At 43.7% G+C, this 18,669-nt stretch overlaps 1 protein-coding gene across 1 annotated transcript in view; it reads left to right on the top strand.

The window, feature by feature from the left end:
* The window catches only part of ttn.2 (titin, tandem duplicate 2), a 225,914-nt gene that overhangs the window by 60,771 nt on the left and 146,474 nt on the right, over window positions 1–18,669 (top strand). Inside the window, exons 40-66 of the mRNA XM_083921112.1 lie at window positions 452–730; window positions 1,046–1,609; window positions 1,815–2,096; window positions 2,197–2,475; window positions 2,570–2,851; window positions 2,972–3,250; window positions 3,577–3,864; window positions 3,966–4,244; window positions 4,361–4,642; window positions 4,967–5,245; window positions 6,190–6,468; window positions 6,995–7,273; window positions 7,374–7,661; window positions 7,771–8,049; window positions 9,312–9,593; window positions 10,001–10,279; window positions 10,372–10,650; window positions 10,748–11,026; window positions 11,115–11,402; window positions 11,486–11,764; window positions 12,081–12,362; window positions 13,698–13,976; window positions 14,081–14,362; window positions 14,469–14,747; window positions 16,113–16,400; window positions 17,907–18,185; window positions 18,350–18,631. Coding sequence (XP_083777238.1) covers window positions 452–730; window positions 1,046–1,609; window positions 1,815–2,096; window positions 2,197–2,475; window positions 2,570–2,851; window positions 2,972–3,250; window positions 3,577–3,864; window positions 3,966–4,244; window positions 4,361–4,642; window positions 4,967–5,245; window positions 6,190–6,468; window positions 6,995–7,273; window positions 7,374–7,661; window positions 7,771–8,049; window positions 9,312–9,593; window positions 10,001–10,279; window positions 10,372–10,650; window positions 10,748–11,026; window positions 11,115–11,402; window positions 11,486–11,764; window positions 12,081–12,362; window positions 13,698–13,976; window positions 14,081–14,362; window positions 14,469–14,747; window positions 16,113–16,400; window positions 17,907–18,185; window positions 18,350–18,631 — 7,875 coding nt within the window. The remainder of the gene's footprint in view (window positions 1–451; window positions 731–1,045; window positions 1,610–1,814; window positions 2,097–2,196; window positions 2,476–2,569; window positions 2,852–2,971; window positions 3,251–3,576; window positions 3,865–3,965; window positions 4,245–4,360; window positions 4,643–4,966; window positions 5,246–6,189; window positions 6,469–6,994; window positions 7,274–7,373; window positions 7,662–7,770; window positions 8,050–9,311; window positions 9,594–10,000; window positions 10,280–10,371; window positions 10,651–10,747; window positions 11,027–11,114; window positions 11,403–11,485; window positions 11,765–12,080; window positions 12,363–13,697; window positions 13,977–14,080; window positions 14,363–14,468; window positions 14,748–16,112; window positions 16,401–17,906; window positions 18,186–18,349; window positions 18,632–18,669) is intronic.

Consider the following 18,669-nt stretch of genomic DNA (forward strand, 5'->3'; position numbering starts at 1 on the left):
AGCGTCTTGCTACAATGGTTGTCATGATCCTGGTCTTTAGGTAACTCTCATGGTCTTTCCATGGTCACTTTGGCATGTTGCTGTCAACAGGTTCCTGTGTTTTAAACCCATGGTCTGTCTGTTTCCTTTAGGTCCATTCCTTTCACCATGTCTCTCTGCATGCTTTCAGGGCTTCAACTTGACATTGCTTCATCTTTCACAAACTCTTTTTTCTCTTCTTATTAGCCTGAACCCTAGCCCTGTGACTATCATGTGCAATGAAAGCAATTTTATTTGTGAAACCATGGGGCTAATGTTCTTGCTATTTTTCTCCTCCACAGTCACTCCTGAAATCACCAGTGTTTCACATTTCTCCATTCCTGATCCTGATCACTCAGTTGTTGTTGTTTTTACAAGAGTTTTGTAGATTTGATGACTAACATTGACCTTTCTGTTTGTCTGTGTGCCTCAGTGCCACCTGTCTTTAGGCAGAAAATCACACCTCTGGAGATAAACATCGGCGGCCACGCCAAGTTTGAATGTGAAATCGAAGAAGCTCCAAGTGTGGCCTTCAAATGGTACAAGTCTGGCGTTGAGATCAAACAGAGCGATAAGTATAGGATCCTCACCCGCCACACCAGTACCTCCTTGGAGCTCCTGAACCCAGTCAAAGCCGACAGCAGTGAATACACCTGCAAGGCTTCAAATCAGCATGGCACCGACAGCTGCACTGCCTCACTTATCGTCACCGGTAAGACCCCATTGGGACTTTTTTTTAAAAGAAACTGTTGCTTTATATGTGTCTGTTTGAGAGAGAGAGAATTATATACATACTGTATTTGCAAAGTGTTTTTCCTGAATCATTATGGTGCAATGTGGAAGTGACGATGATATTGGATCTGGTGTCACATTTAGTGAGATATAATGATGTTGAGGATCACATTTGCTCATGTTTAAACCTACATCAATCCCCAAGTTGAGATTGCACAGGTTATTTTTGATGTTGGTGTAATTTTTCAACTTTTTAAAATTTGTTCAACTTTTTTGTTCCACCTGCTCTCCATAGAAATGTACCCACCGGTATTTGTATCAAAACCAGACCCAATGATTTTATATGTGGGCAAACAAGCTGTGTTACAGTGCTCACTTACTGGATCTTCACCCATGGAAGTTGTCTGGCACAAAGACAACATAGCCATCTCCTCTGAAGGGAACTATGTCATGAAATGTGAAAAGAACAAGTATTCCCTTCACATTAAAAGTCTTGAGCTGACTGACCAGGGAGTGTACCTGTGCAAGGCCTCCAACAGTGTTGGCACTGCTACCTTTGACACAGAGCTCACGGTTATCAAGGCGCCCAGCTTTGTTAAGACAGTTGAGCCAGTGTCAGCTGCTGTCAATGACCCACTGAGGCTGGAGTGCCAGGTGGACGAGGACACTGGTGTGACTGTCATCTGGACCAGGGATGGCAAAAAAGTCCACCAGAGCATGGATTGTAAACTGTCCTTTGAGGACAAGGTGGCTGTTGTTGAGATACCCAAGTCCAAAGTGAAGGACTCTGGGAAATATGTGTGCACAGCCACAAATGAGGCCGGGAGCTCATCCTGTGAGGCTGTGATAACAGTTCAAGGTAAGATCTTAAAGGTGATCTTTCCATTAGTGGATTATTGCTGACAACTATTTTTAGCCATCTGCAAGCTGACGCTAACACAATGCACCGCTATCTTCTTGTGTTTCCTTTTGCATTTCTTTTTCGCACTTTTCTGTCTTGTTTTTTTTTTTTGTCTCTCTTTTGACAATTATCTTGGTGTTTTTGAACTAAACACTCCTTTCAGAGCCCCCTACCTTTGTTAAGAAAATGGAGCCTAAGTTTACATGGAAACAGGGTATAGCTGCACGCTTACAGTGCACCGTTAAGGGATCACCCGAACTTCACATCCACTGGTTCTGGAACGAGAGAGAACTTGGTGATGGAGAAAAATATAAAATCTCTTTCAAGAATGGAGTTGCCTCTTTGGAGATAATAAACCTTGTGGTCACTGACAGTGGAAGTTACACCTGTGAGGTGTCAAATAATGCCGGCAGCGAGAGCTGCAACACCGTTATTGCTGTTAAAGGTTTGTCACATCTTGCATTTACTTTACACTGTTCAATTCAATTTATACCAATTGCTTTGGTATTGACTCCATACACTCTACTTACCCTTTTGACACCCAGAGCCACCATCCATTAGAAAAGAGTTGCAGACAGTGGAGGCGGTGAAGGGATCAGCAACCCAGCTGGAGTGTGAAATCACAGGAACAGCTCCTTTTGAAATCAGCTGGTTAAAAAATAAGAAAGCCATCTCCAGTGATCAGAAATATAAAATGTTCGCCCAAGATTCCTTGTCTAGGCTAGAGATCAAGAGCTTTGAAAGTGCAGATGTTGGAGATTATCAGTGTGTCATATCAAATGATGTGGGGAAAGTCACCACTAAGGCCTTAGCTAAACTGAAAGGTTAGTACACCTGAGGTTAATACAATCTTGTTATTGACTGAGGCTTAATGTCGTGCTTCAAACTCAGTTTTTAACTCTTTAACTGTTTTTGTAGAGCCACCAACTTTCTCAAAGAGGATTGAGAGTGTTACAGCTGTGTTGGGAAATACAGTAAAACTACAAGGAACCATTAAGGGCTCAGCTCCCATCACCATTAAATGGATGAAAGACTCTGAAATACTGAGAGATGACGATCCAAATATCAAGATGATGTTTGAGAACAATGTTGCTAGCTTGTCGATAACAACAGTGGCCATCAGCCATGGCGGCAAGTATTTGTGTCAAGCTGAGAATGAGGCTGGCCAACAAAAATGCGAAGCTGCCTTGACTGTGCAAGGTCAGTTGAAATCTTCGATGCAGAGATACTTGGACATGTTTGAGCTCCTATGTTGACTTCTATAGGTTATTGAGTCTAAATTCGTATATCTTAATAACTAATGGGTCTGTCTTATCCCAGAACCTGCCAGAATCGTAGAAAGTGCAGAGTCTATTAGTGTGACTGCGGGAGATTCAGCCACGTTGGAGTGCACAATTTCTGGAAGCCCGGACCTCAAAGTGAAGTGGTTCAAAGACGGGAAGGAGATGATCAGTGGCCGTAAATATAAGATGACTCTGAAGGACAATATTGCCACCATGAAGATTCTTACGGCAGAAAGAGCGGACACTTCAGAGTACAAGATGGAGGTGTCCAATAAAGTCGGGAAAGACCAGTGCACATGCTCAATCACAATCTTAGGTTTGATTCTGGTTTCTCCTTCTTTAACACTCTGATCATGATTTTGCTGTTTTATAAATGATAAAATTATGATCAGTCTTAGTTGATCACGTCTTCCAACATCTAAAGTCCTTGGTTATGTTTATAGCTACAAGGAAACAAACTTAGGTCCATTGTATTTGCACATTTTGGGACTTTCATACAGCTACAGACTCATAACTGCCATATTGAAATAGTCTTAATTGTAATTAAAGACGGTGCTCAGTGTCATTTGCTTTTAGAAGTAGCTGAGTGGTTCTTTTGAAAAATTGTGTTGATGCATCAGGTGTTTTTTCTTCAACAACCAGATCGGATAATGCCTCCAACTTTCACCAAGTCACTGAAAAGACTTGATGGAAACATTGGTAATGACGTCTCCATGGATTGCAGAGTGTCTGGGTCCCAACCCATGACTATAGCTTGGTTCAAAGACGACCAGGAGATCACACCTGGATCCAAATTCCAGCCTGAATTCAAAGACAGCTCTGCTACATTAAGAATAATACGACTGGAGAAAGCCGACTCTGGAGTTTACAAATGCAGAGCCACCAATTCAGCCGGCTTTAAGGAAACCAGTGGCACACTCTATGTCAAAGGTTATGAATGCTTGGCTTATGTTGTGCCACTATTTGCTGTGTACAATCCTTGAATAATTTCATGCTAACATGAAATGCTATCTGTTTTTCATGGCTTCCAGAGCCCCCTATGTTCACAGTGAAACCAGACAACCAGGATGTTATACCAGGAACCACTGTTTCCTTCAAAACAGCCTTCACTGGAACAGCACCTTTGGCTGTAAAGTGGTTCAGAGAGGAAAAGGAGGTTGTAACTGGGGGCTCATATTTCATAAAGAAAGATGCCTCGTCAAGCTCTTTGGAGCTTAACACTGTGAAACCCAGTGACTCGGCTAAATACACATGCCAAGTATCCAACGATGCTGGGAAAGTGGATTGCACTGCCGTCCTATTTGTGAAAGGTGCCCGTCTTCAGTATCGTGTGCAGCTGCATGGAAATCTTGTCACCAATATCTCTCTTGATACTAACGTATGTAATGTCTTCTGCCTGATAATGAATGTTAACCTCTTCTCTCAGAACCTCCCGTGTTTGTGAGGAAGCTTGAGGCGACCAAGCTCGTCACCAGCGGCGAACCCGCCAAGCTTGAGTGCAAAGTGACGGGCAGCCCTGTCATCAGTTTTAAATGGTTCAAGGATGAGATGGAGATCAGCTCCAGTTCTAAATACACAATGGCCTCGATTGACTTAGCGGCCTGTCTGGAAATAGTCAACTGTGCAGTAGAGGATAGTGGAGATTATGTCTGTGTGGCATCCAGTGAGGCGGGTAGTGACCGCTGCAGCAGCACAGTTACAGTCAAAGGTTGGTTTCTGTGATTTTTTACTCTTATTTTTAGTCAATGAAGACTGTTATTGTGACTTTGAAGATATTTTGGTTTTCTTCAACTCAAATAACAAATCAGTGTTTATCCTGTCGAGACGTCTCACCCCCTAGTGGACGAGGACAATGTCTTAAATGGGGCGGGGCCTCTCCATAGGGTAAACACTGAGGTTGTTTTCATCGTCATTAAAGACATTCAGAAAAAGCTTCTTCAACTTCACCATAAAACTTCTTGTTTTTTTCATCATCGTGTCATACCTGTGTAGTCCAGTGTAATGTGTTGACCCGCCCGCTGTTCTCTTCTAGAGCCGCCATTGTTTGTGCGTAGCTTGGAGCCCAAAGATGTGGTGAAAGGTTCTGAGATGATGCTGGAGGGCCAAGTCTCTGGCTCCGCCCCTTTCACTGTATCATTTTATAAAAACACAAAGCTGATTAGGAATGACAAGAGACACAGGATCACTGTGAAAGACGACCTCATAGCCCTGCAGGTGCTGGCAGTGGAGGCAGGAGACATTGGGGTGTACCAGTGTACTGTTGAGAATGAAGTGGGGAAGGCCTCCTGTGATTGTCAAGTGACACTAAAAGGTTGGTTTAGATGCTTTGTATTTATCTTTAAATCAACATTTCTGCTGCAATTTGAACCTTTTCAATCTGCTCTGTATTTGGATATCCTCTCAAAGCTCCTCATCTGCAAAGATCGTGGTCTGGCGATGCTCAGTAGACATTTGCTTTATCTTTTCACAGATTGAGTTACATCTTCTTTATCTTTTTTTTATATTTGCCCGAAATGACAAATTTGATTAGGACAAGAACAAATCTTGCGTAAAACAACCATAAGCAGAAAAAAGGAAACACCTCAGGAAGAGCAACAAAGTTGGAGGATCTCTCCTCTGGGATTGACAGACGTTATATCAGCAATACATGTTGTGTGTCTAGCGTAGACAGCAGTACCCTTCCTACACCTGATTGGACAAATATGCCCGATCTCTGGGTGGTCATTAGGTTTGACCTCTGATGAACAAAACGCAGGTGTCTGCTCGAGAAACATTAGTGATTTATCTGAAACAAAAACAGTTTATTGATTTACTGAGTCAGGTCTAATTTTACATTGAGTATACTACGCATACTTCTTCGATCAGGGGTTTGGAGGCACAGCTGGTCACCGTCTAAACCAGGGGTGTCAAACTGATCCAGTAAAGGGCCGTGAAAACACACCTGATCCAACAAATCAACTGTGTGAAGACAGTTCAGGTGATTGAGTAAGTTGAGTCAGGTGTGTTCTTGCTTGGTTGGAATGAAAACCTGCAGCCACACGACCCTTTAGTGGATCCCTTTGACACCCATGGTCTAAACACTAACCAAAGCTCTCTGAATGGTTAAAAATGTGTCAGGCTCAGTTGATCCTCCGTGGATTGTTCCCAGACATAATTCTCATTAAAAAGAACGAGCTTGCCAGGCGACGTCCGACTTTGCGAGGCAAATATTCAGCAGTGAAGTCAATAATATTCATATACATTGTTTCCTTGTAGAACCGCCATCATTTGTGAAAAAGCTGGAGAGCCTCAGTCCTTTGGTTGGCAGCGAGGTTTCTCTGCAGTGCACTCTGAAGGGCTCAGAGCCCATGACTGTGTCCTGGACAAAAGACAACCACGAGCTCAAAGAGGCTGAGAATATTCAAATTACATATGAGAACAACACTGCTCTGCTGCACTTCACCAAATTACAGAGCAAACATGGCGGCAAATACTCTTGCCAGGCGCAGAATCAGGCCGGGAGCCAGACGTGCTCTGCTGTATTGACAGTCAAAGGTTGGTTTAAGATACTAGAGAACTCCATTTTGAAACTTGGCTGTTTCTAATGGTGCATTCAGGCAACCATTATCAACTCGTGAAGTCACACATTTTTTAAGTTGATTAGCAGGAAGTTTCCCTCAAAAGGCCGACAAAGTGTAGCATCCCAGGGGTAAACTGAAGCAAGTTCCAGAGTTTACGAGTCCCAACAGTTTACAAAATGTGACATTTCAAGTAAACACTTGATTGACAAACTGTCAAACAGCTGTCAATAGCTGTCACTGTATGTTTGGCCTCCATTATTTAAGTCCCTTTCCCTTTATCCCTCTTTATCATTGACGATGGCTTCACCTTGACCGCCTCAACACAAACTTGGGAAATAGTTTGTCAAAAGACAGATTTTTTGAACTTACGAATTGATAAGGACCAAATGCATCTTTAGAACCTTTACTCTGTTATTGACTTCAGTTCTTGATCCAACATTGTGTTGTAGTAAACCAGATTAGTGATTTTTTTTTGCTGACTGCTTTGTTTGACGTCTCAGAGCCCGCTAAGGTCACAGAGGAGGCCAAGTCCATCAGTGTGACTCAGAGGGATCCAGCCACGCTGGAGGCAAGGTTCACAGGCACAAAACCACTGAAGGCCAAATGGCTAAAGGATGGCAAGGAGCTCACCTCAGGCCAGAGATATAAAGTACAAAGCACAGACACCAGCTCTGTGCTAAAGATTATTAAAACTGAGAAAAGTGACAGTGGTGACTACACTTTTGAGGTCTCAAATGATGTCGGCCAAAGCTCTTGCGAGGCCACGCTCACCATTCTCGGTCAGTTCTTAATGTGAACCCTAAGCTTAACATTAGTTTTGTTTAATAACATCTTACTTTAACATTGATTCTCACTGTTTTTCCCTTCTATCAATGTTAGATCAAATAATTCCACCGTCTTTTACAAGAAAATTAAAGAAGACGGAAGGTATCAAAGGATCATTTGCTCATCTGGAGTGTCTTGTGTCCGGCTCCCTGCCGATGACGATACAGTGGTACAAAGATGAGAAAGAGATCCAGACTGATGAGAAGCACAAATGCACATTCTTTGAAAATGTTGCTTTTCTGGAAATCTCTAATCTTGACAGTAAAGATAGCGGCAGCTATACCTGCATCGCTAACAACAAAGCAGGAACTGTCCAGTGCTCTGGGATCTTGTTTGTCAAAGGTTTGATCTCAACTTGACGTGTCTAGTCAAAGTATAGTTACACAAATAAAAGGATCTTTGCTGTTAAGTGCAGTTTTCACACAGATTATTTCATTTTTTCCTCTTCTAGAACCACCATGCATTCTTGAGAAGCCTGAATCCATGAATGTTTTGCCTGGCTCAAAGGTACACTTTGATGTACTGTTCTCTGGCACGCCATCGCTGACCGTCAAATGGTTTAAAAACAAGAAAGAAATCGTATCCAGTGCCGACTGCTCTGTGGTCAAAGACAACACAACAAGCTCACTGGAGCTCTTCTTTGCCAAAGCTTCTGATTCTGGAGACTATGTCTGTGAAATCCAGAATGATGTTGGCTCCACTTCATGCGAGGCAACACTCTTTGTAAAAGGTTAATATCCTTTATGTGAAACTGAGTCAGTAAATATGTCTCCATCCATGAGTTGACCTATCACTGACCCTTCACGTCTTAATGGAATATTAATTTCAATGTTAGTAGTGTTTTCTTTCCAAACTTGACTGTTAAGCACTTCCTACTTTCACCAAGCGCTCGAACCACGGGCAAATGGCACCAGAAAAAAGATTAGTGAGTAGTGCAACACTAAATTTAATGGGCTCTACCCTTTAACAAAGCAATAAGGAGAACAAGTAGTCCTCTATACTAGTCATTATGTGTCGATTATGACCCTTTCTAGCTGTGTTTTTGAGGGCGCACTCACACTGTCCTTCCGCACCGTGCCCCAGGCTTTAGGGTACTTGTCCCCCCCTCCAGGCCTGTTTGTACTCACACTACCTGGGCCTCGGAGAATGCTTCTTGCTGCCTATACGTCATCACGCCGTAACACGTCACACGCATTGATGACGTCATGGCGATGCGTGGCTTTGTTTCCAGATCTTTCCGTAGACCTCGGAGATTTTGTGCGTCTTGTCGACTGTTTTTGAATCTTTTCATCGACCAAATCTGCAGTAAACACTCCACCTCCGCATCACACCGACGTGAACCTTTCGCCACCATTTATTGTTGTTGTTGTTAAATGTCCGCGCATGGTCCCCCGTATGTCCGAACAGACGCACAGAAATTACGTCAGAACCGTCGTAGGCCTCGTGCTCGTACACGCGCGCACGCTCGTGCTCGTACATGTGCAAACGCGCTTTACAAAAGCCCACCTCTCTCAGGCGGGCTGTGGACGGCCCGCTGTCCGCAGTTAAGCGCGGAGCGGGTGCACTTACACTGGTCAAACGCACTAGGCTTTAGCAGAAAAAATGGTTTTGGCCCGGTGCGAAAGGACAGTGTGAGTGCGCCCTGAGAGCCTCTTCATACTCAGGACAATTCCACAATGAAAGGAATTCCACAAAGCCTAAATCTTGTAAAAAGGTTTCACACTTTGCTGAGTTGGAAAAGTCAATCAAAGAGACGATGCAATAAAGGCTTATGAAAACGTATTTCTGTGATTGATGATATTGCTTCAGACTAAAAGGTAAAAAAAAAACTTATACGGCTGGGATATTCCAACAAAAACCCTGATAGGAACAAACTGATTTGCTTAAATTTAAGCAATATTTGGATGGAAACATATTCATTGTCAAGGGATCAGAGTTTTCATCTCGTTGTCTGTGTAATGGTTAAATCTATTGTTTCATTTTGTTCCTTAGAACCCCCTAAGTTCACACGAACCCCAGATCGTGTGTCAGTGGTCCGTCCAGGTCAGAGTAAAGTGTTTGAGTGCCAGGTTACCGGCACACCTGAGATAGATATCTACTGGTTCAGGGAAGGCTCTGAGATCAGCCCAAGTGATCGGTACAAGATGGTGTTTGTTAACTCTGTGGCCACCCTGGAAGTCTGTGGGACTGATACCAAAGACAGTGGGCTTTACTACTGCGAGGCTCGCAATGAGGCTGGCAGTGAGAGCTGCAGCATGGAGCTCAAGGTCAAAGGTTAGTTGTGTCAGAAGGCATGGTGGTCATTGTGCAGGAGTTTTAAGAATATAAGATTGGACGCAGTTGTTTCCCAAACAGTAAAAGGCTACTTTACTAGATTATCTGTCATTCAGCTTGAAAGAACCTCATTGGCATTGATTTCAGTGGGGACGTTTAATGTTAGGTCCCTAAAACGAAAAAATATCATTTCAAATTGAGAATTAACATTTTTTAATAATGACATCTTCTATTAAATAGCTAGCCCAACAGATTGCTTAATGGATCAAACCAGCTAGAAACTCTTCTATGGGAAACCTTGATTTTCAAATGAACAGAGCATACTGATAGAGTCTGTGGCATAACATGTTTACCAACGAATTAACTCTTGAAAAGAAGTGTGTTGACATTGTTTTCTCTCATCTCAGAACCGCCATCATTTATTAGAGAGCTGGCTCCAACTGATGTTGTGAAGGGCTCCAATGCCTGTTTTGAGTGTCAGATTGCTGGCACTGGTCCATTTGAGATAACATGGCATAAAGATACAAAGGAGATCAAACCCAGTGCTAAGCATGTCTTCTCCCAGAAGAATGACATTGTGGGTATAGAGGTGCACAAATGTGATGCTGTTGATGTCGCTGAATACCAGTGCACTGTTGCTAATGAGGTTGGAAGCTGCACTTGTAAGACTACGCTTAAACTCAAAGGTTGGTCTAACGAGAATTCCCAATCTTAATTTTCTATATTCTGAGGTTACAACTGACTGTTTACCTACTATTTCATTGGTTTTCTCTAATAGTACCACCAACATTTACCAAGACGATTGAGAACACTGCCACTGTTCTGGGTAAAATGGCCGAGTTTCACTGTGTTGTGGAGGGTTCTCCCACTCTCTCTGTACAGTGGCAAAAAGATGAGAACTGGATTCTGGAGGATCCAAATATAGAGAGAACATTTGAGAACAATGTGGCCACTCTCAGGATTCCTGCCTGCGAAAGGACACATAGCGGGAAATACACTTGCCAGGTGGTAAACGAAGCTGGGAAGGATAAGTGCTTTGCCACCCTGACGGTGCAAGGTATACCTATGCTTAACTAATCATAGCTACTGAACTTTTCCATCATCCTTACTTTGTCAGAAACTTTATGATTTTTTGACTTTGCTTTGCATTGTAGAACCTCCTCAAATCACAGAGAAACCTGAAGTTATAAAGGTTACAATGGGAGATCCAGTCAGTCTGGACTGTAAGGTAACAGGTTCCCCTGAGCTCAAAGTGAAATGGATGAAAGATGGTAGGGAGCTTCAGTCCATCAGGCAACACAAGCTGATCTTTGAGAACAACATCAGCAGCCTTAAGGTTCAGTCCGCTCAGAAAGAGGACGAAGGAGAGTATGTCTTTGAAGTGGCCAACCACATCAGTAGCTGCACCTGCAAAGTCAAAGTGATCGTACTAGGTTGGTGTTGAAAACATAAACCTCCTGTGGTACATCGTGACATGAAAAATAAAGTCTAATTTTGTTCTTAATTTTCTTTTGGTAACAGAACAAGTAATTGCCCCAAGCTTCACCAAACCTCTGGTAGACATGCAAGAGATATTGGGCTCCTTTGTTCAGATATGTTGCAAAATATCTGGTTCCCTCCCCATCTCTGTGGAATGGCAGAAAGACGGGACCAAAGTCTCTAGCGGTGTCAAACACAAACTCATTCAGCAGGATAACTCTGTGTCCATCGAAATTGAACAGCTAGAGATATCTGACGCAGGATCCTACTCTTGCAAACTGACCAACGCAGCGGGAAGTTGTCAATGCACTGGATCCCTCATGGTTAAAGGTTAGAAAGTGCTTGTGATTGGTCATGCAATCCTAAATCAAAGGTGAGTACCTCTTTAACCCGGTCCGTCTTGTTCTCTTCAGAACCTCCCAGCTTTGTGACGCTGCCTGAGTCCCAGGCGGCTCTACCCAATGGCACTGTACGCTTCAAAGGCACATTCAAGGGAACGCCTCCCTTCATGGTCAAATGGTTCAAGGATGACACAGAGCTCATGACCGGACCAACCTGTTTCACAGGCCTGGATGGGCTGTCTTGCTTCTTAGAGCTCTATTCAGTGGGTGTCACCCACAGTGGAGTTTACTCTTGCCAAGTCAGCAACGACGCTGGCTCTGTACGCTGTAGTGCAGACTTGACAGTCAAAGGTTGGACTTGCATCTTTTAAATCAACTCTTGCGTGGCTGTATTCATCTCACATCTCCCTTGCTGGCTAAAACTAGTGATTATCTGTTATATTTTCCCAGTTTTATAAGCACAACTGCAGCTTCTTATCAAGAACTGTTTTTGCCTTTGTGATGCATCTGCATTTTCCACAAACATCCTGTCTCTGCTGCTAACCCATCGTTGTCCACTCGTGTCCTCAGCTTATCTCATCCGCTCAAGTCCTGCCTATTCTAACAATCGAGCTGAAGTGTTCCTACATCTTCGACGAGCTAATATGTCTTTATTTTGGCTTTCCAGAACCACCTGAGTTTGTGCTGAAACTCCCTGCCACTAAGTTCGTGAAGCAGGGAGAGTCACTCCGCCTGGAGTGCAAAGTCAGTGGCACAGCTCCTTTGAAAGTGACTTGGTACAAACACGACACCAAGATCACAGATGGGGGCAACTACAGGACATCATTTATTGACTCAGTGGCAGTCCTGGAACTGCTCTCCACGAGCTTTGATGATAATGGAGTTTACACCTGTGAAGCTCAGAATGATGCTGGCAGTGTCAGCTGCAGCACCACTCTTTCCGTTAAAGGTCAGCCTCTCACTGACTTCCTTATCATTTATTGTTAATGGTCTGACTTTCTGATGCACTGGCTGTTCAGTGTGTTGTTGAAGTTTTGGTTAAAGTTTTGTTGTATTGCTTAAAGCTGGAATACGTAACATTTTTATGAGTCTTTTGTATATCCATCGGGTATGGTGGAGAATCGTGAAACGCTCAGGCTGGAGAAATTGCTGCGTGTCTCATTTCTTCTTTCCCACTGTTGAGACGTGTTCATCAGCTCACAATACCTCAGATAATTAAGCTGTAGTTCCAACAAGTCTGCTCCTTACGCTACCGCTCTATCATCCTTCTACAACAATTATGTCTTCTCAGCTGTAGTTTCAGTGCACTTCCACAACTACATCTAGACTGCAACGTTACCCCCCCCAAAAAATGCCATTTAAGCTGTATTTGCACAAAACTCACAAAACTTAACTTAACTGTGCTTCCAACAACTGCGTGCCATGTTAGCTGTAGTTCCTTCAAACATTCACAAGTCCAACACCCTTTCGCAATCCTAGCTGTTGTTCCAACAACCTTCCCTCTGCAACTGGCGATCTTAGCTGTAGCTCCAACATGTCTGCTTATTTATTTGTAGTTCCACGATCCTTCCACAACAACTTCAACATCTCAGCTTCTCTCAGTTCACTTCAACACATCTGCTATCTTAGCTGTAGTTCAATAAATTCCTACAACTCCATAATTTTAGCTGCAACAACCTTCCAAAAAACATTGAACCTTGTGCGTTGAATCCATAATGTTAACTCCAAACACTCACCTCTGCCATCTTGACTATAGTCCTGATAAATTCCACATAAATGGTGCCATCCGGCTGTAGTTTCCACACATTCTCACTAAAACTACGACTGTAGTTACAATAACTTTTCACAACAACATTGCCATCATAGTTGTAGTTCCAACCATCATTCACACCAAATCTGCCATTGTAATTTCCTGGAGAATTAACAACTCTGCGGTCTTGACGGCACTTCCAACAACCACCCACAACAACCTCACCATCTTAGCTGTATTCTCAACAAACGACCTCCCACAGCAAATTTTACTTTCTTAACCGCAATGTAGACTAGAGTCGCACAATCATTCTGAACTCTGACATCTTGATTGTACCATCACCCGCACCGTCTATATAAAAAATCCCATCACCCTAGCTGTAGTTTCATAAAAGTTCCTTTGCCATCTTAGTCGCAGGTTTTTTGCCACTGAGGAGCGTAACACGTGAAATGTTACGGGTTTCAGCTTTAAGATTTTTCTCATTGATTATTTTCCCGTGTATGCCTCCTTAACAGTTTCCTGATCTTTTTGTAGACGCCCCATCTTTTGTCAAAGTACCTCAGCCAGTTGAGGGGCTGAAGGGTAAGGACGTGAGTCTGTACTGCGAAATGAGCGGTACAGCTCCGTTCCAGATTACCTGGTTCAAAGACAGGAAACCTCTGATGGAAAGCAGGAAGTTTAAGATGGTGAGCGAGGGCAGCTCGGCTACACTACATATCATTGGAATAGAGCCCTCGGATGCTGGCGAATACGAGTGCAAAGTGTCAAACAGTGTAGGAAGTGACACCTGCCAGACGTCAGTTAAACTCAGAGGTCAGTAGAAATTGCGATAGTCTCAAATAAAGAATCATAAGTACTAGATAAATATTGTCACTTTGCTGACTTTGCCTTTTGCGCTGTTTGTCTCCTATCTTCAGAGCCCCCATCGTTTGTGAAGAAACTGTCAAACATGACAGTGATACTGGGAGAGGAGGTGACCCTTGTGGCCACTGTTAAAGGCTCTGAACCCATTACTGTGTCCTGGGTTCAAGACAAGGATCACATTCTCAGGGACGGTGACAACAGGAAAATCACCTTTGAGAACAACAAGGTCGCTCTTAAAGTCTTTAAGGCTGATGCAACCACGGCAGGCAAATACACCTGCCAACTCAGAAACGATGCTGGGAGTGTGGAGTGTTTCGCTAACTTGACTGTTCTAGGTTTGTAATCATATAATTCTCTCTTTCTCTTACAGTCTGTTTTTTGCATGCTTCCCCCTACAGGTTTGACTAAGAACATGTTCTGCTTCTTCTCTGTTGATTACAGAACCCGCTAAGATAGTGGACAAGCCTGACGCTCTGAGTGTGACGGCAGGCGATATCGCCGCCCTAGAGGTCAAAGTGTGTGGAACCCCAGAGCTCACACCCAAGTGGTTCAAGGATGGCGTGGAGCTGGCGTCTGGGAGGAAATACAAGATCTCATTTTCTCAGATGATTTCCAGCCTGAATGTTCTCTCTGCTGAGAAAGTGGACTCTGGAGAATATACATTTGAGGTTATGAATGAGATCGGGAAGGACCTGAGTAAAATCAATCTCACTGTTTTAGGTAAGTGTCGTCTTCGTACTTGGGCATTAATGACGAGGGCTGGGTGTTTTTCCTCAAGTTAGTGCCCATATGATACCTGTGATTTACTTATAATAGCAAAATGACAGTTGGTATCTTCTTTTTTTTATGTTTTTATACCTAAACACCTGTTTTTATACCTAAACATAAACATACGTAGATTTCTACAGTCGCAATTCTAAACCATTCCAAAGGGGGAGCTATTCCTTGGGCCAAATGCGAGTTTAGGGTAACCAAATATTACATTACATACTTTACATACTATCACCACCCCCATAGGATTGGTTCTCCAAAAGCGTAGAGTTGAAAACACACCAAACTGGGGTAGATTCCTTAAACACAGGACTTTAAGCCAGGAGAGCGGGTACAATTCCTCCATACTAAAACAATCCACAGCCTTTTGTCTAATCCGTTTTTACGTATAAATATCTGTGCATAACTTTTGGTAGTATTTGGTACCGACCTGTTCATGAGAACCCGTCACTTTGTCACTGATTTGCTGTCGGTATTATCCGGAAGCACTTTGCCGCAAAAAGTTTGTCGCCGACGACCACACTTTGCCTCTGATGGTGTGTTTTTGGCGATGCGATGAACGATACACGTGATACATAAACACAAGAATAGTCATTGCCTTAGCTGTTAACGAACATCTTATCTATCACTGCTCATGAATATGTGGGGATGAAATATGTATAGAAGTAAGCCAGGGGAGGGGGTACAATTCCTCCATATTAAAACAATCCACAGCCTTTTGTCTAATCCATTTTTCCGTATGAATTTCTGTGCATAACGTTTGGTAGTAATTGACCTGTTCATGAGAACAAATTGCTCTGTCACTGACCTGGCAGCACTTTGCCGCAAAAAGTTAATAAAAAAAAAAAAAAAGGTTTTCATAGACATTGCAAGGCAGCTCGCAGAGGACCACACTTTGCCTCTGATGGTGTGTTTTGGCGATGCGATGAAAGATACACGTAATACAGTTAAGCCCAAGAATACTCATTGCCTAAACTGTTAAGGAACATCTCATCTATCACTGCTCATGAATAATATATGTATGGAAATATTTGCCACATTCGGGGGCCCCGAGGGGCACTGCCTCCCCGTTACCCTCCCTTAGAACCGCCATTGTCTAAAAAACCTTTTTAATTAGATTTAACAACACCCAAAGAGCTCAAATTAACTAAATAATGAGTCTATAAGCTTATTAATCTGACCAGGTTCTCAACGTGAACTTTCAGTACTTGTCAGTTTTCGATATTTGATGCAACAGCTTTCGATTTACACCAAAACCCTCACACTTGTATTTGTCCTAACGCATTGCTAACTCCTTGTTACCCTCCCGAACAGATAAGATCATTCCTCCGACATTCACAAGGAAGTTAAAGGATCTCAACACAGTCGTTGGAACAGCCGGAGAGATGGAGTGCAAAGTGTCAGGTTCCCCGCCTTTTACTATCTCATGGTACCACGATGGGGAGGAGGTACAGAGCGGACCCAATTACGAGATCTCATTTAGCAACAACAGCTGCACTCTCAAGGTGTCCACGCTGAAGATGTCCGACTCTGGAGTGTACAAATGTAAAGCTGTCAACAAGGCGGGATCCAGTGAAACCACGGCCTCCTTGGTCGTTAAAGGTCAGGAACGACAGACAGAGAAAGTCTGCATGCGGCACTTTCTTTTTTAATGACTTTCAATGCTTGAAGATGTTTTCAGATGCTTTATTTAAGCAGTGTCGTCTTATTATATGTGATGTTTCTGGATGAATATTCCTGCTGCATGCATGTTGCATTTTCCTGCTGTAGATGTTTAAGGTTGAGCTCATTTTAACTCCTTTATATCCTGTTGGGTAGTTTAATCTTCATCAATGCCTCATATTCTATAGGATCATCATGTTTGCAGCACGTATCTCTTAAAAGTCAACTATTCAGCTTTGTGACGATGCATTTTCCAGCTGATCCAAGCAGCTTTTTAAAGACTTTATTCAGATTTAGAAGTAGGAGGATTTTGTCAACACATAAAGGAACACTTCAGCTTTCAGTTTATCACAAACGTTCAACACATCTGGAGGTACGTGGCTTTCACTCGACAGGAAGGGGATGAAAAGCCAAAAGTCATCTGGAAAGTAACTGAAGCTGTCAGACAAATGTAGTAGAGTAAAGTGGCCAAGATTTACTTCTGGGATAAAGTGGAGAAGTATGATGTAGTAAAATATGATATACTATATAAATACTAGAGAGCTGAGCCAGAAGGCAAAGCTCTGGATCTACCGCTCAGTCCTGGTTCCTACCCTCACCTGTGGTCATGAAAGCTTGGTCAGGACCCAGAGAACCAGGTCGCGGGTACAAACGGCCAAATGTGTTTCCTCAGGAGGGGGTCTGGAGTCTCCCTTAGAGAGAGGGGGAGAAGTTCAGCATCCGTGAGGAACTCGGAGTAGAGCCGCTGCTCCTTTGTGTTGAAAGGAGCCAGTTGAGGTGGTTCAGGATCATCTGGTAAGGATGAACCCTGGGCGCCTCCCTAGGGAGGTGTTCCAGGCACGTCCAGCTGGGAGGAGGCCTCGGGGAAGACCCAGGACCAGGTGGAGAGATTAGATCTCCACACTGGCCTGGAAACGCCTCAGGATCCCCCAGTTAGAGCTGGTTAATGGGGCCCGGGAAAGGGAAGTTTGGGGTCCCCTGCTGGAGCTGCTGCCCCCGCGACCCGACCCCGGATAAGAGGCTGAAGATGAGATGAGATATAAATACTCAAGTAAAGTACAAGTACCTCATATTTGTATGTACTTTTATTACTTGTTTGACTAAGAGGGTCCTCGGAGAGTGTCGACCTCCACAAAGGTCAAACACCCTATCTCACAAGGTCAACAAAAGTGAGGAATAATCGGATCCACCCCGAAATCGGATCGGTCCTTCCATGGCCCATGCTTCACCTTTTCTCCAGGTTTCATGACACATGGCCAAGTAGTTTTCCCGTAATCCTGCTGATAAACAAACAAACAGAACAACAACAACCAAAAGCGTCCCTCTGTCCTTTGACCGTTGATTCAGATAAAGAAAAACCTTTAACAGAAGAAACCATGAGAGCCTTAAATAGTTTAACACTCAGGTTTCATCATGTTTAATGTGCTACTGTCTGCTTGTGCCCAGAACCTCCATCTTTCGTGGTGCCACCACAGCCGGTGGAAGCCATGCCTGGCTCTAACGTGACCTTCTCCGCCATGGTGAAAGGCAGCGCTCCCCTCAAACTGAAGTGGTTCAGAGGAGCGAAGGAGATCCTGGCTGGGCGGGGCTGTAATTTCGTCCTGAAGGATAACCAGGTTATTTTGGAGCTCTTCGACGTGGACAGATCTCAGGCAGGAGAGTACACCTGTCAGATCATTAACGATGCAGGGAAGGAAAGCTGCCCTGTTCATCTCACTGTCAAAGGTCAGTCTGACATCAGCGTTGCAGTTAGCTCTTCCATTGGACTCTACTTGTCAAAATAAATGTACCTTTCCATCAAACGTGTAGATTCCTCTCATCTGACTTTATGTTTGTCTTCTGATAACGTCCTCACTCTAAATGATTATAATTATGTTTGTGACGCTCAGAGCCGGCAGCCTTCTCTAAGAAGCTGAAGGACGTGTCCATTGAGAAGGGCAAACCGTTAACGCTGGAGTGCACGTACACCGGAACTCCTAAAATCACGGTGAACTGGTACAAAGACGGCCAGCAGATCTTCGCTTCTTACAAACACAACATCACCACGACCGAGAGCTCCTGCATCCTCGAGTGTCTGAGCACCGACGACAAGGAGGCCGCGGGAAAATACTCCTGCGAAGTGTCCAACGATGCTGGAAATGACAAATGCGACGCAGCCGTGTCCATCCTCGGTAGGTTCAAAGTCTCGGTAGTGTTGGAACACAGGGAG

Source organism: Echiichthys vipera (genome assembly GCF_963691815.1).
Source record: "Echiichthys vipera genome assembly, chromosome: 10".
NCBI lineage: Eukaryota > Metazoa > Chordata > Actinopteri > Perciformes > Trachinidae > Echiichthys > Echiichthys vipera.